The 13,001-nt window shown below is 47.9% G+C and overlaps 1 protein-coding gene across 1 annotated transcript in view; it reads right to left on the bottom strand.

Moving 5' to 3' along the window:
• CSMD1 (CUB and Sushi multiple domains 1) overlaps nt 1-13,001 on the bottom strand; it is a 1,675,023-nt gene that overhangs the window by 19,414 nt on the left and 1,642,608 nt on the right. Inside the window, exons 58-64 of the mRNA XM_068971399.1 lie at nt 11,972-12,148; nt 11,160-11,339; nt 8,626-8,799; nt 7,998-8,171; nt 6,415-6,488; nt 4,412-4,523; nt 1,610-1,789 (exon numbers count right to left, since the gene is read on the bottom strand). Of these exons, the coding sequence (XP_068827500.1) occupies nt 1,610-1,789; nt 4,412-4,523; nt 6,415-6,488; nt 7,998-8,171; nt 8,626-8,799; nt 11,160-11,339; nt 11,972-12,148 (1,071 nt within the window). The remainder of the gene's footprint in view (nt 1-1,609; nt 1,790-4,411; nt 4,524-6,414; nt 6,489-7,997; nt 8,172-8,625; nt 8,800-11,159; nt 11,340-11,971; nt 12,149-13,001) is intronic.

The raw sequence follows: 13,001 nt of genomic DNA, 5'->3' as shown, positions 1-13,001 counted from the left end.
AGGTGAATCCTGAGGGCAGAAGGGTGTTTCTAGGGGAATCCTGAGGGCCAAAGAGGATTTCTTGTGGGATCCTGAAGGCAGAAGGGGGTTCTGGGGGAATCCTGAGGGCAGAAGGGGGTTTCTGGGGAATCCTAAGGGCAGAAGGTGTTTCTAGGGAAATTCTGAGGGAAGAAGGTTGTTTTGGTAGAATCCTGAGGGCTGAAGGGGGGTTCTGGGGTGGAATCCTGAGGGCGGAAGGCGTTTCTAGGGGAATTCTGAGGGCAGAAGGGGGTTTCTGGTGGAATCCTGAGGGGCAGTAAGGGGTTCCAGGGAATCCTGAGGGCACAAAGGGTTTCTGGTGGAATCCTGTGGGCAGAAGAGGGTTCTGGTGGTAGAATCCTGAGGGCAGAATATGGTTTCCAGGGGAATCCTGAAGGTAGAAGGGGGTTCTGGTGGAATCCTGAGGGCTGAATGGGGTTCTGGGCTGGAATCCGGAGGGCAGAATTGTGTTTCTGGTGGAATCCTGTGGGCAGAAGAGGGTTCTGGTGGTAGAATCCGGAGGGCAGAATATGGTTTCCAGGGGAATCCTGAGGGTAGAAGGGGGTTCTGGTGGAATCCTGAGGGCTGAATGGGGTTCTGGGCTGGAATCCGGAGGGCAGAATTGTGTTTCTGGTGGAATTCTGAGGACAGAAGGGTTTCTGATGGAATCCAGAGGGCTGAGGGGGTTCTGGTGGAATCCTGAGGGCAGAAGGGCGTTCTGTGAATCCTGAGGACTGAAGGGGGTTCTGGGCTGGAACGCTGAGGGCAGAAATGGGTTTCCGGTGGACTCCTGAGGGCAGAAGGAGTTTTCTGGTAGAATCCTGAGGGCAGAAGGGGTTTCTAGAGGGGATCCTGAGGGGCAGAAGGAGGTTTCCTGGGGAATCCTGACTGACATAGAGAATTCCTTCCTTCAGAATGGAAAAGTGCCGACTACACATAGGCTCCAAGAAGCTCCTCCTAAAGGTGTGGGCTGCATCTCACTGTCATGTCTGCTTCTGTTGCTTTGCATCATGTCCAAGTGTGGTTTGGTGAAGAAGCTGAAGGTGTGTTGTTGTCAGCTCTGACTAGACGTTACTTTTATATGGAAATACACAACTTTGTGAGTCATTAGTACATCATTCTGGTGTTAATTGTTTTTGTAAGTTTCAAAAGTGGAACCAATGTCAAGGACACATAAACTTATATTCTACCACTAAATAGCTGTGGCCTGAAAAATAACAGACCTATGTTATATATTCACCAACGTTGGTGATCTTTGCCCATTTTCATTAAAAAATACATTTTCCAAAGACATACTGTATTTTATTTTCCTTTTAACTCAGTGTGTTTTTCTTTGACTTAAAATGGAATTTGCAATTAATGAGACCTGCACCTCTCCTTAGCTTGTGCTGCCTCTGCATTCAACACAGACTGCACACATATTCACACACACGGCTCACACACAGCATGCACGGATTTGGGGGGAGGGTGACGGACAGTGCCTCCAAGAGGCTACTACTTGGGCGTCTTCCACCTGGACATGAGCCTGGTGGGCAACTGACACTCATCCTGGTCTGCAAGGACCCACTCTCACTTCTCACCAGTAACTTACTTTTACAGACAGGGGACTTCCCTGTCCATTTCATGTCTGCTTTACACGTCCTGTGCTCAGATCCACCTGCGAGGAAGAACCCCGGATGGCAGGTGTACACCAAGGTGTAGCCAAAGGTGGGGAGGTCGATGGCTCTCACATCTGCATGGGCTGGCGTTTCAGGCTGGCGGCAGGCGTGAGCTGAAATGGAATTTAGTCCATTAGTATGTTCACTGGAGCCTAAGCATGTGTATCTAAGGAAATACAGAGAAAGAGATGGAAATGGCTATAAAGTGAGTTTACCATTTAAAATTGAGAATACAGGAGCTTTACAGATCACTGTCATTGTGGTCTCTGCAGCTTACAGCACAGCAGAGTCTTGGTGTTGCCAGGTCTCTCTCTTCCTCTCCCTCCACCCCTCCCTCACTCTCTCCTTGTCTGTCTCTATCTGTCTGTCTTCTATTTATCATCTATCTGTCTAGTCTCCTTTGCATACATGTGTATATGTAATTATGTATAGAAATTTAGAAATCATAGCTTTAAAATAAACACTTCTGACATACTGTTAAGGTAAGTGGGGCCTCCCTGGTGGCTCAGATAGTAAACACTCTGTTTGCAACGCAGGAGACCTGGGTTCCATCTCTGGGTCAGGAAGATCCCCTGGAGAAGGGAATGGCTACTCACTCCCGTATTCTTGCCTAGAGAATTCCATGGACAGAGGAGCCTGGTGGGCCACAGTCCACGGGGTCACAGAAGTGGACATGACTGAACAATTAACACTAAGATAAATGATATGTTAAATTTCTTAAAGGAGAAGCCCTTTAAACTAAACACAGACAGATTAATGTATATTTTAAAATATGCTTTGATTTTTGTCCAGTGCCAACTAGCAAATTTACTGCTCAGTTAAATGAATAATTAATTTTGGCCAAAATCCACTGTGTGTCTAGAAAATTAATTGAAATATAGATTCTTATTTCATTTAAAATATCATTTAGGAGTAAATAAGGTTGTAATTGTTTTTGTTTTTTAGTTGGCTAAGTTGTGTCTGCCTCTTGTGACCCCATGGACTGTAGCCTGCCAGGCTCCTCTGTCCATGAGATTTTCCAGGCAAAATACTGGAGTGGGTTGCCATTTCCTTCCACATGGGTTCTTCCCTACCCCGCAGGATCAAACCTGCGTCTCCTGTACTGGCAGCCAGATTGTTTACTGCTGAGCCCCCAGGGAAGCCCCAAGGTTGTAATGTTCTGTGCTGTGTGCATGCTGTGCTAAATTGTTTGGGTTATGTCCGACTCTTTGGGACCCTATGGGCTGTAGCTGCCAGACTCTTTTGTTCATGAGATTCCCCAGGCAAGAATACTGGAGCAGGTTGCTATGCCTTCCTCCCAGGGATCTTCCTGACCCATGGATCAAACCCATGTCACTTACTTATGTCTCCTGCACTGGCAGGTGGGTTCTTTACCACTGGCGCCCCCTGGGAAGCCCCATGCTTGATCTCAAATAGCTTATCATTCTTTATAGAATGCACATTTATGTCTCAAATAAAGGATGTGGCCAAGTATTATAAAACAAGCTTATATTATTAACATCACCAATATAATCTTTTTTAAAATATAAATTAATTTATTTTAACTGGAGGCTAATTACTTTACAATATTGTATTGGTTTTGCCATACATCAACATGAATCTGCCACAGGTATACACCTGTTCCCCATCCTGAACCCACCTTCCACCTCCCTCCCCATACCATCCCTCTGGGTCATCCCAGTGCACCAGCCCCAAGCATCCCGTATCATGCATCGAATCTTTTTAAGTATTGTAATATTTTTCACTTTGACAGACTTTCAAGGTGGTGGTGGTTTACTTGCTAAGTCGACTCTTGTGACCCCTAGACTGTAGCCTGCCAGCCTCCTCTGTCCATGGGATTTCCCAGGCAAGAATACTGGAGGCGTTTCCATTTCCTTCTCCAAATTTTCAAGGTAATGAAGACCTAATGTTAACTAGTTCCACACACAGACACACACATGCCTATGTGTCTATACATACATATACATGCACGTATGTGTGATATCTCTATAATATTCACAGGGGATTCACGTAAAGATTTAGAATAGAGATGATAGCTTTGAAATAAATACTGATACATAAATACATAAAATTCACAACATACATACACAGAAGATCCTTGTATATAGCTAACCTAGTAAGAGTTGGATACTACGTTGCCCTAGATTGGTAGAGGATGAAAGGCTGATTACTAATCATTACATTTCTCCTAATTCTCATGATTAAATCACAAAAGAAAACTTGGTCCTAAGTATTTGAATTATCAATTCATATAGACTCCAAAAAGAACAGTTTAAGCCCCTGCATCAATGCTCTGAGGAGTCGCATGGTCTTCAGTGGCCCGAGGTGAACTTCCTAGGGGAGCAGGAGCACACACCCGTTTTCTCTCAGTGATGTTAACCAGCATGTTACTCACCAGTCTTTGGTTAAGGACAGTTTCTCAGGCTTTGGGGCCTGGGTATCACCGGGGGTGCCTGGGGACTACAGACTGGGGTCCCCCTGCTCCTCCTCACCCGACCTGCCCCGGGCCCCCAGAGCCTCAGATACCGCAGGGGTGTGCAGGATGGGACTCAAGATTCGAACTTCAACCAACTCTGGGTGCTGCTGCTGATGCTTCTAGGGGATAAGACTCTGAGAAATGAGTTTAGGGAATGGAAAGCAAACAAAAATAAGCCCCTCACTGTTTCTCAGGAAGGTGAATCCTTCCAGCTGCTGGAGAACGGACAGGCCCTGCCCTTGCACAGGGTCACACTTACGGATGCACTCTGTCTGGATGCCGCTCCACGTCAGGTTCGCCAGGCAAGTTCGAGTTGTAGAGCCTTGGACGTGGTAACCTTTCCGGCACCGGAAAAACACCATGCTTCCAACCTGGAGGGGAGAGCCAGCAGCAAGCTCAGAGGTGGCATGGACACACTCGGGCTGGAAGCAGCTCTGGGGTCAAGCCTGAGTCAACGTGCACATGTAAAATGCGGGTCAAAGTGCCAGACACCCCTGTTCTTGTTGTTTAGTTGCTCAGTTGTGTCCGACTGTTTTGTGACCCTATGGACTGCAGCCTGCCAGGCTCGTCTGTCCAAGGTATTTCTCAGACAAGAATACTGGATTAAGCTGCCATTTCCTTCTAAGGGGATTTTTCCAACTCAGGGATCAAACCCACATCTCCTGCTTGGCAGTGTTAGACACAGTACAGGTTGTTCAATGGATCGTGTGAGGTCTTAGATACAGTGACTGATGATTATTTAGAAGCAGTTTATTTGGGTAAAAAAGTATATCTTTTTTCTTTAGTTTTAGCCTTGTCTCTCTTTAGTTTGTGATAATTTTCTTTTCCTTTTCTGTTTTTTTCCCCTCTGCTAGTCCTATTCTGGGCTTCCCAGGTGGCTTGGCAGTAAAGGGTCCACCTGCCAGTGCAGGAGACCTGGGTTCGATCCCTGGGTCGGGAAGATCCCCTGGAGGAGGAAATGGCAACCCACTCCAGTATTCTTGCCTGGAGAATCCCCATGGACAGAGAAGCCTGGCGGGCTACAGTCCCTAGGGTCGCAAGAGTCAGACATGACGTTGAGACTAAACAACAAGTCCTATTCTAAGCAATTAGTACTTGTTAGCAAGTTACTTTAGCATTTTTGGGAACTGGCTTGGAGATTGACAAGGACTCCATCGTAGAATCCTCCAGAACTATTCTTCTGATGGTCTCAGTCATCTCTTTAAAAGATGGCATCTGGGTTTTAAAATGATTAGTAAATCTGGCCTTGGGTCCAACCTGCTTTCCAGGATAGTGTAACTACTGTGTCATAAGGAGAATGGTGGTCTCACCCCTCCCGATTAGCTTTCCGCAGCAAATCACAGGACTGCGTCACCGAAAGCAATCGTCGTGACGCTTCACTTACCACAGGCCACATGCAGGTGAGTTAGGGATCTTTGGAACCAGGAGTGACCACAGCTTGGGTTTCTCGTGGTGAGTTAGTGAGAATACCCACATCTTGTGTTTTCTGGTATTGCAATATGTTCAGCATATGCCAGAAAATGTTACCTGAAGCTGTAAGGCCACACACGAGACCCTGCATAAAATGCGCTAGATTTAACCCTGGGGACCTGTGAGGCTGTCCTTGCAGAGGGAGCCAAGGCTGCCAGGAGGAGCCAGGGTGACATCAGGGCAATCAAATGAAGACAGTCCACACTTCAGGAGAAGGGAGAAGTGGCTGAAGAGAGACTGCTATTCTCAGTGAACGGGAGCAGCAACCTGAAAGCTGTGTGTATGTTTAGCTCTGGCTTTCAAAGCCATCTGATCAGAGAGCCTGAAGTCACTCAGTTGCTTAAGATGGTGAAATATTTTATTTCAAGCTTCTGTACTTTCCATTTTCAGGTATTTCTCTGATACTCGTGTTAATGTACTTTGAAGGCATTTTCTTCTGTTTTTGTCTCTGGAATTTAATGTTATTCACCTATTCTGTCTGGTCACCAAGTGGGGTCTTCTTATGTGAATCAATGGAAAATCACCCTGATTTGAGATTTGCTGTGTCAAGTCAGCTGACAGAAAGGAATATGCATGCTTTCAAACAGAAATGCATATACCAATTAATCCTGTGTGAATAAGATACAGTTGTCACAGTTCTAACAGTTAAAATAATAAGCAGAAATCCTCTCTGAATGGAATATATTTGGGCAAATGTAACATGAATCAGATATGCTACATAAACACATGTATATTTAAGTATCAATTACATTTTCAAATAGAGAAAACCATAGTAAAATAAAAATGGGATACCTCATATCCTCTTGAGCTATTCTGTATTCCAAACTGTGGAGTACCAGGGTCTGGACAGGTGTTATGAGCAGGATCTGAAATTCACAATAAAAAAAAAATCAGAGAGAACCAGATATGGTTATTACAGGAATTCTAGTATTTTTACTAAAAAGCCTTACAAAATTCAGAAAATTGTGTTTTGACAAGTGGGCAAGATGTTTTGCAAGAAAATTAAAAATTAAATTGCTATTTTCATCTTTTTTCTGACTTCTTTAGATGGTAATCTTTAGTGCTTTATCAGACTCTAAATTGCCCTGAATATTATTTTCTATGTCAGAAGAAACACATTCTTTTCCATTCTCTGGTTTAGGTTTTCTCTACTGACATACTGTATTGGTTAGATAATGATATATATATAGTCTTCAATAATTACATATTATGATCTTTTATTTTTTGTTGATTTAATTAATCACCATCTAATTTTGTCATCTATTATATTACTCTAAACATCTTAAACTAATTTTCCTAAGATTTAAAAATGTGGAATATATTTAATGGTTCAAAATAAAAGCATATGGTAGACCAACAGTGATATTTTTCTAAAAAATTGTAGTACTTCAGCAATCAATGAGTGGCTTCAGTACGGCAGCTCTCCAGCTGCTGATGGGAAAACAAAATGGATAACTTCAAAAAAGTGTTTTCAAGAGAAACTAACCTACTGGGGGGAAGAAAAAAATTTTTTTTTAGTTTTTCAGAAATAGCTAAAATAAAGCAATAGTTTTAGCCCAATGGCAGTAAACTTTTATTAGAAAAAGCAGTGTTTCAAAGAAATTATTGTTGACACTGTATTTTTAAGTATATATTTACTTTCTTAGAAAACAACCAGGGATAGAAGTCATTCCCTGCTTGCTGCGTGTGTGCAGAAGGCCCTCTCCTGCTCGGGGAAGCAGCGTGTGCGGAGCGGCCGGCCATCACTCACTTATTCTGCAGGGCAAGGTGGAGGGAGGCTGGGAGGGAGGCTGGGAGGGTCCTGGTTCCTGTGTCACTGATGCAGTGACTGTCGACCAGTATAATTTCCACCTGAACCCTTCCTAAGAGACAGAGATTTAGTCTAAAAATGAAGGGTTTAGGTCATGTAGAGAATCTCTTTTAACTTGTACGTTTCACTTCATGTTGGAAGGTCAACAGAGCTCGCTTGACCCTGTAGCCCTTTCAGCCGTGGCTGACAGAGCAGGTGGTTTACTGGGGAGCAGGGGTGGGCTGGGGGAGAGGGTGTCAGGCTCTGAAGTGGGGGGCCCTTCTGGTGCCACGGCAACAGTGAGATCTTCAGCAAACTGGTCTTTCCCCTGAAGATTACGGTTGTCAGCTGACGTGGGCAGAGAGGGGGCTGCCAGGGTAAGAGAGTCTAGGAGCTGTTTTTAAATGACTTGTCGACGTCAACTCCAGGCTCTGCGGCAGGATTTAAAAGAGCCTGCCATCAGCGTGGCTGGTCAGCGCCTGCACGGAGCATCTCGCAGGAGAGCATCACCTGTGTGCCCACAAACGCTCCAGCTTTAGAATGAAACGCCCTCTCCCCACCCCCAGGGCTGTCTTGCCATCATTACCGATGCAGGTGGGCTGGACGCCACTCCAGGTGCCGTCTGCCTGGCAGACTCTCCGGGATGACCCCACCAGGAGGAGGGGCGACTCGCACTGGAAGAGGACTTCGGATCTGTAGGTGAAGCTCTTGCCGCTGAGGCGCCCCTCGGCAGGGGTGCCGGGGTCCCCACAGAACACAGCTAGAGGAGACAGCCAGGAGGTCAGTGCACAGTCTGTGCCCCTGGGTCACGTTAGTCTATTCAGCTTCTCTACCTGCTTTCCATTAAATCCTCCCATTAAGCCCCGGAAGGCTCAGTGGGTAAAGAATCAGCCTGCAGTGCAGCAGACGCAGGTTCGAGCCCTGGGTAGGGAATATCCCCTGGAGAAGGAAATGGCAACCCGTTCCAGTCTTCTTGCCTAGAGAAGCCCATGGACAGAGGATCCTAGAGGGCCAAAGTCCAATGGGTCACAAAGCACATACACTAAATTCTTAGGAATCAGCGATGAAGAAAAGCACAGAATCTGCCCTTAGGCAGCGGGTCTCAAACGTGGAGTCTTTAACCTATTGCACCCTGGCTACAAGTCCCGCAGACTCTCCTCCTTAGACTGCAGCCTGAGGTTTGTGTGCCGTGGTCTGTGCTCCCGAGGACTTACGCAGGCACTGGGGGACCTCGCCTTTCCAGACCCCTCGGCCTTCGCAGGAGAGGATGGCGGGCTGGGAGAGCTGGAAGCCGTGGGCGCAGCTGTAGCTGATGCTGGCACCCCAGCGGAAGTCCGTTCCTTCCACCTTCCCGTCCTGGACCGGAGGAGGCTGGCCACACGTGACAGCTGTCAGAGAACAAACAGGATTCAACATTCTGGAGTTTCCACCACAACACAATGCTCCAAGGCCTCACATTTTAATTTCACCCACGTTGCAAAAGACATCTACAAGGGGCTGAATTCTTTAATAGACAAATTACTGAAGACGATAGTAAATCAAAATAATAAAATTTCCTCTAACATTTCCTCATTAATTTAGATCAAGTCCATAAAAGCAAAGTCAAAACATATCCCACCATAAAAGAAGGTGGACTAAACAAGAAAGTCTCAGTCTATAAGACGAAGGAGAGACTGTTGTTCCACTGACATCTTCATACAATGGTTACCAGAGGCATATTCAGTCAGAAGCATGGTCCTATGACATGAGTACAAGCATCTGAGTTTATATAAACAGATGGTAAGAATTTCTTTATCTGTACTTTTTCCTTTATATAAAAGAAAAAAGTGAAAGTCATGAAAGTGGAAGTGAAGTCGCTCAGTCGTGTCCAGCTCTTTGCGACCCAGTGGACTGTAGCCAACCAGGCTCCTCTGTCCATGGGATTTTAGAGACAAGAGTACTGGAGTGGATCGCCATTTCCTTCTCCAGAATCTTTATATAAAGACAGCATATAGTTTCCAAAAGACACAGGCTGCTGATGCACTTGCTGAAGAATTGAGCACTAACACTCGCGTGGTTAGTGAAGACCCTGTAGGAAACCGCTTTGCCGGGGTTCTGTCACATCCAGGGGCTTCGAGGGAGAGCACTCTTCCCAGGTGTGACTTGCCCACTGGTGCTGGCGTCTGCCTGGCCCACTCCAGCCATTATTCTGTGACGCCTGGTCTAAGAGCTCCCTGAAGACACAAGAGCTCCGAGACGTCACACTGGAGGAGGTTTGCCTCTGACAGTCTGGGCACGGAAGGCGATGGGAGAGGAGACTCAGCTGTATTTCCTCACCTGCACTTTCTCATGGGTGCTCCCACTTTCTCACGGGTGCTCCCACTTTCTCACGTGAGAAAGACACACAGACATAACCACACGTGCACATCCGGAGGCTGGAAACGGGCCCTCCTCTTGCCATTCACCTTCTCTCCATCTATCCACTTATTCAACAAAGATTTCTGCAGAACCCCTAAGTGAAGACTGGGGGAACAGTCTATAGACAGGTCGACACCAGCTGACAAGGCCCCCAGGTGGGAACAGTGATGAGTGACGTGCTCCAGGAAGGAGTGGACAGGGTGGCCAGCGGGAGGAGAGAGAGGTCTCCGTGAGGGCCTGGCTGGCTGTGGAAGGCTTGTCAATCCAACAGACACTAACCAGAGGGACGAGATGGACACAAATGTATCTGAAGCCCAGAGATCAGACGTTCTAGGGGTAAGCGCCACGGACACACTCACTGGACTAGAATGCTCCCACCAGGACAGTGTGAGCTGCGTTAAACACCCTCTTAGCACCTGCCACAGAGCTGCACGGTGTTAATAACTGCAGCTGGAAAGAAGGACACGAGACAGGGCTCCTCACCCTCGGATGGAAGGAAACCAGGATGTGCCCAAACCGCCCAGGCCAGAAGTGGGTAAATGGCCCTCGGCGTGGGGGCTCCTCTGACCTCACAAGACTCAGCAGGACGCACCTTCCTCCTGAGGTTTCCTGCTACTCCAGCTCGCAGCTCTCCCCCGTCCCTCGTCTAACGACGATAAGGCACCCCTTTCTCCTGTGTGGTCACTGCCGGCCTCCACGTCCTCTCCTGCCCCTGCCCCTCCCGCCCAGCCGAGAAGGCCTGCAGCTCCCTCTGGAGCTGGTGGAGACGCTCACCCTGCAGATCAGCCCTGCATCAGCGGTCCGCCAGCCCCCCTACTTCCCCCAGACCCCTTCCGCCTGCTTGCTTTCTCCCTGGAAAGTCCACTGGCCAAGTTGGAAACCTCCCTGTACTCCCTCCTCATGGTGGGGCTTCCTTAGTGTCAGCAATCAAGGCCCACCAGGCATCAGGACACTGGCAGGCTCTGCCACTGTTCTGCCCTATCTGATGATCGGCTCTGACCTGCCTCCCCAACCCCGTGATGACGGCCACAGACTCAACACAGCCACGCACACCGAGACAGCAGAGCTGGGTTCACAGCACAGACTCCAGAGTTGTCCCTGAAGCCCGATGTCTCCAAGACACCACCTGCGACCTTGAGAATTTACTGCAGCTCTCTGTGAGTCAGTCTCCGGGCTGTAAAACCAAGATTAAGGTAGTAAGAAAGGAAGTGATTTAATATTTGCGAATGAGTTTACAGGAATGCTGAGCACATAGAAGGTCTACACGGATGCTTGCAAACTGATGTAAAATGTTAACTCAATAAAGACTCTCCACATGTGAGTGACGCACAAGAGAAGCCCCAAGACTCACCTTTGCAGGTTGGTTTGCTGTGATTCCAGGTACTGTCCTTGGTGCAGCGGATGGTGGGGGATGTGGCAGGCTCCATGGTGTAGCCAGGGTTGCACTGGTAGCTGACAGTCTTGTTGAAGGTGAAATCTGTCCCAAACTGGATGCCGTTAGCCATGGTCCCTGGGTCTCCACAGCTGATGACTAATTAGCAGAAAACAGACAAATGGAGAGACACAGTATCATCACGGGATGACTTATTCCTGGTTTCTGCTTGACTCTCCTTAAGCTGCTTTTCAAAGCGATGATGCCTTGGCTGAGCACAGCGATACCAGCCTATCTCCGGGGGACAGTTTCGCTGGCCGGCAGTCAGGAGGCTGCACGTTTGGAACCGCTTATTTCTACTCCACTGATAGTTGTCTGTGTGGATGACAGTGGTCATCTGTGCTCTGTCCTTAACTAGATGTCGTGAGGGGTCACCCCACAAAGTCAAGGACAGAGAGACAGGCTGAGATCAGAGAACCAGGCTTCTGCACCATTTCCCTTCAGACTAACTGGTCTACAGAGAGGAGGAACCTTGCCTTTTCTGAACTCAGTTTTGTAAAATCCAACCCAACCAGCCAGGCAAAGCATTGCATTTTTAACCATATAAATAAGAAAGTGAAGAAAAATCTAAAAGTGCTTAGAAAGTGGTCATATTATCAAACATACATATGATATAATCCTTTTTTCCCTAGGATTAAACAATACAGCCCTCTGTAAAATCAACTCCTTTTTCTCAGTCAAGTATGAGTCGCTGTGGGGACCTGGATTTGGCCAGGATGGCATCCACTCACGCGTGCAGTCGGGGGCCGTGCCGGTCCAGGTCCCATTGGCGGTGCAGTGGCGAGTGGTCAGCCCTGAGGTCCTGTAGCCGTCCCAACAGGCGTAGACCACGGAGCTGGAGAACACCACGCCATCGCTGCTGATGATCTTGCCGTGGGTGGGCGTCCCCGGGTTCCCACAGGACACAGCTGTGGCGAGACAGAACAGCAGGGGAGACCCGTTACCACGTGATAAGCTCGAGAAGTCGAGGGCCATCTGCATAACAGACTCCTCATTTATTTAAAAAGTCATCGGAAGGACACTGTGGTCCTCCCCCCACCCCCACATCCTCTCCCTGCCTTTCGTCTGTAGAGAAACTGTAGCCAAACAATGAGTTTAATCAGAGAAGTGAGAAAATGCCGAACCACAGAAAGCAGCCCAGCAAGACAAAATACAGACAGTTCAGTCATTAAGTCAAGGACCTTTGATAGTTCCTCCTCCAGGGCCATAGATAAACCTGTGAGCCTGTCCCGTGAGCTCTTTTGCAGAAACGGAAACCCCCACCAGGTGGAGAAGTTACTGCATGACGCCCAGGCTGTAGCCACGACACAGGCTGCCACAGGCTGAGGACTGGCCTCCAGGAGACGGGAGCAAACCGGGCCTGGAACTGAAGACTGACTGCACTTACACAGCCGAACGGCGCTGGTGAGACCACTGCCGGCCCACCTGCAGATGCCTGTCAGAGCTGTCTGTGCTGTTTCTGCGGGTAGCGCCCTCCTCCCATCTATAAAAGCTCTGTATTTGTGCTCAGTCCTGTCTGACTCTGCGACCCCATGGACTGTAGCCTGCCAGGCTCTCTCTGTCCAAGGGACTTTCCAGGCGAAAATACTGTAGTGGACTGCCATTCCCTGCCCCAGGGGATCTTCTCCATTCAAGGATACAACCTGAGTCTCTTGCCTCCTGCACTGCAGGCGAGTTCTTTACCACTGAGCCATTGGGAAGCCCATAAAAGTTCTAGACCTCGACTGGCTTTGGAATGGCCGCACCTTAAGTCTCTAAATG

The sequence above is a fragment of the Capricornis sumatraensis genome, chromosome 4 (assembly GCF_032405125.1).
Source record: "Capricornis sumatraensis isolate serow.1 chromosome 4, serow.2, whole genome shotgun sequence".
In the NCBI taxonomy this organism is placed as follows: domain Eukaryota; kingdom Metazoa; phylum Chordata; class Mammalia; order Artiodactyla; family Bovidae; genus Capricornis; species Capricornis sumatraensis.
The sequence above is the reverse complement of the archived record's forward strand: the minus strand, read 5'-3'. Positions and strand labels throughout refer to the sequence as shown.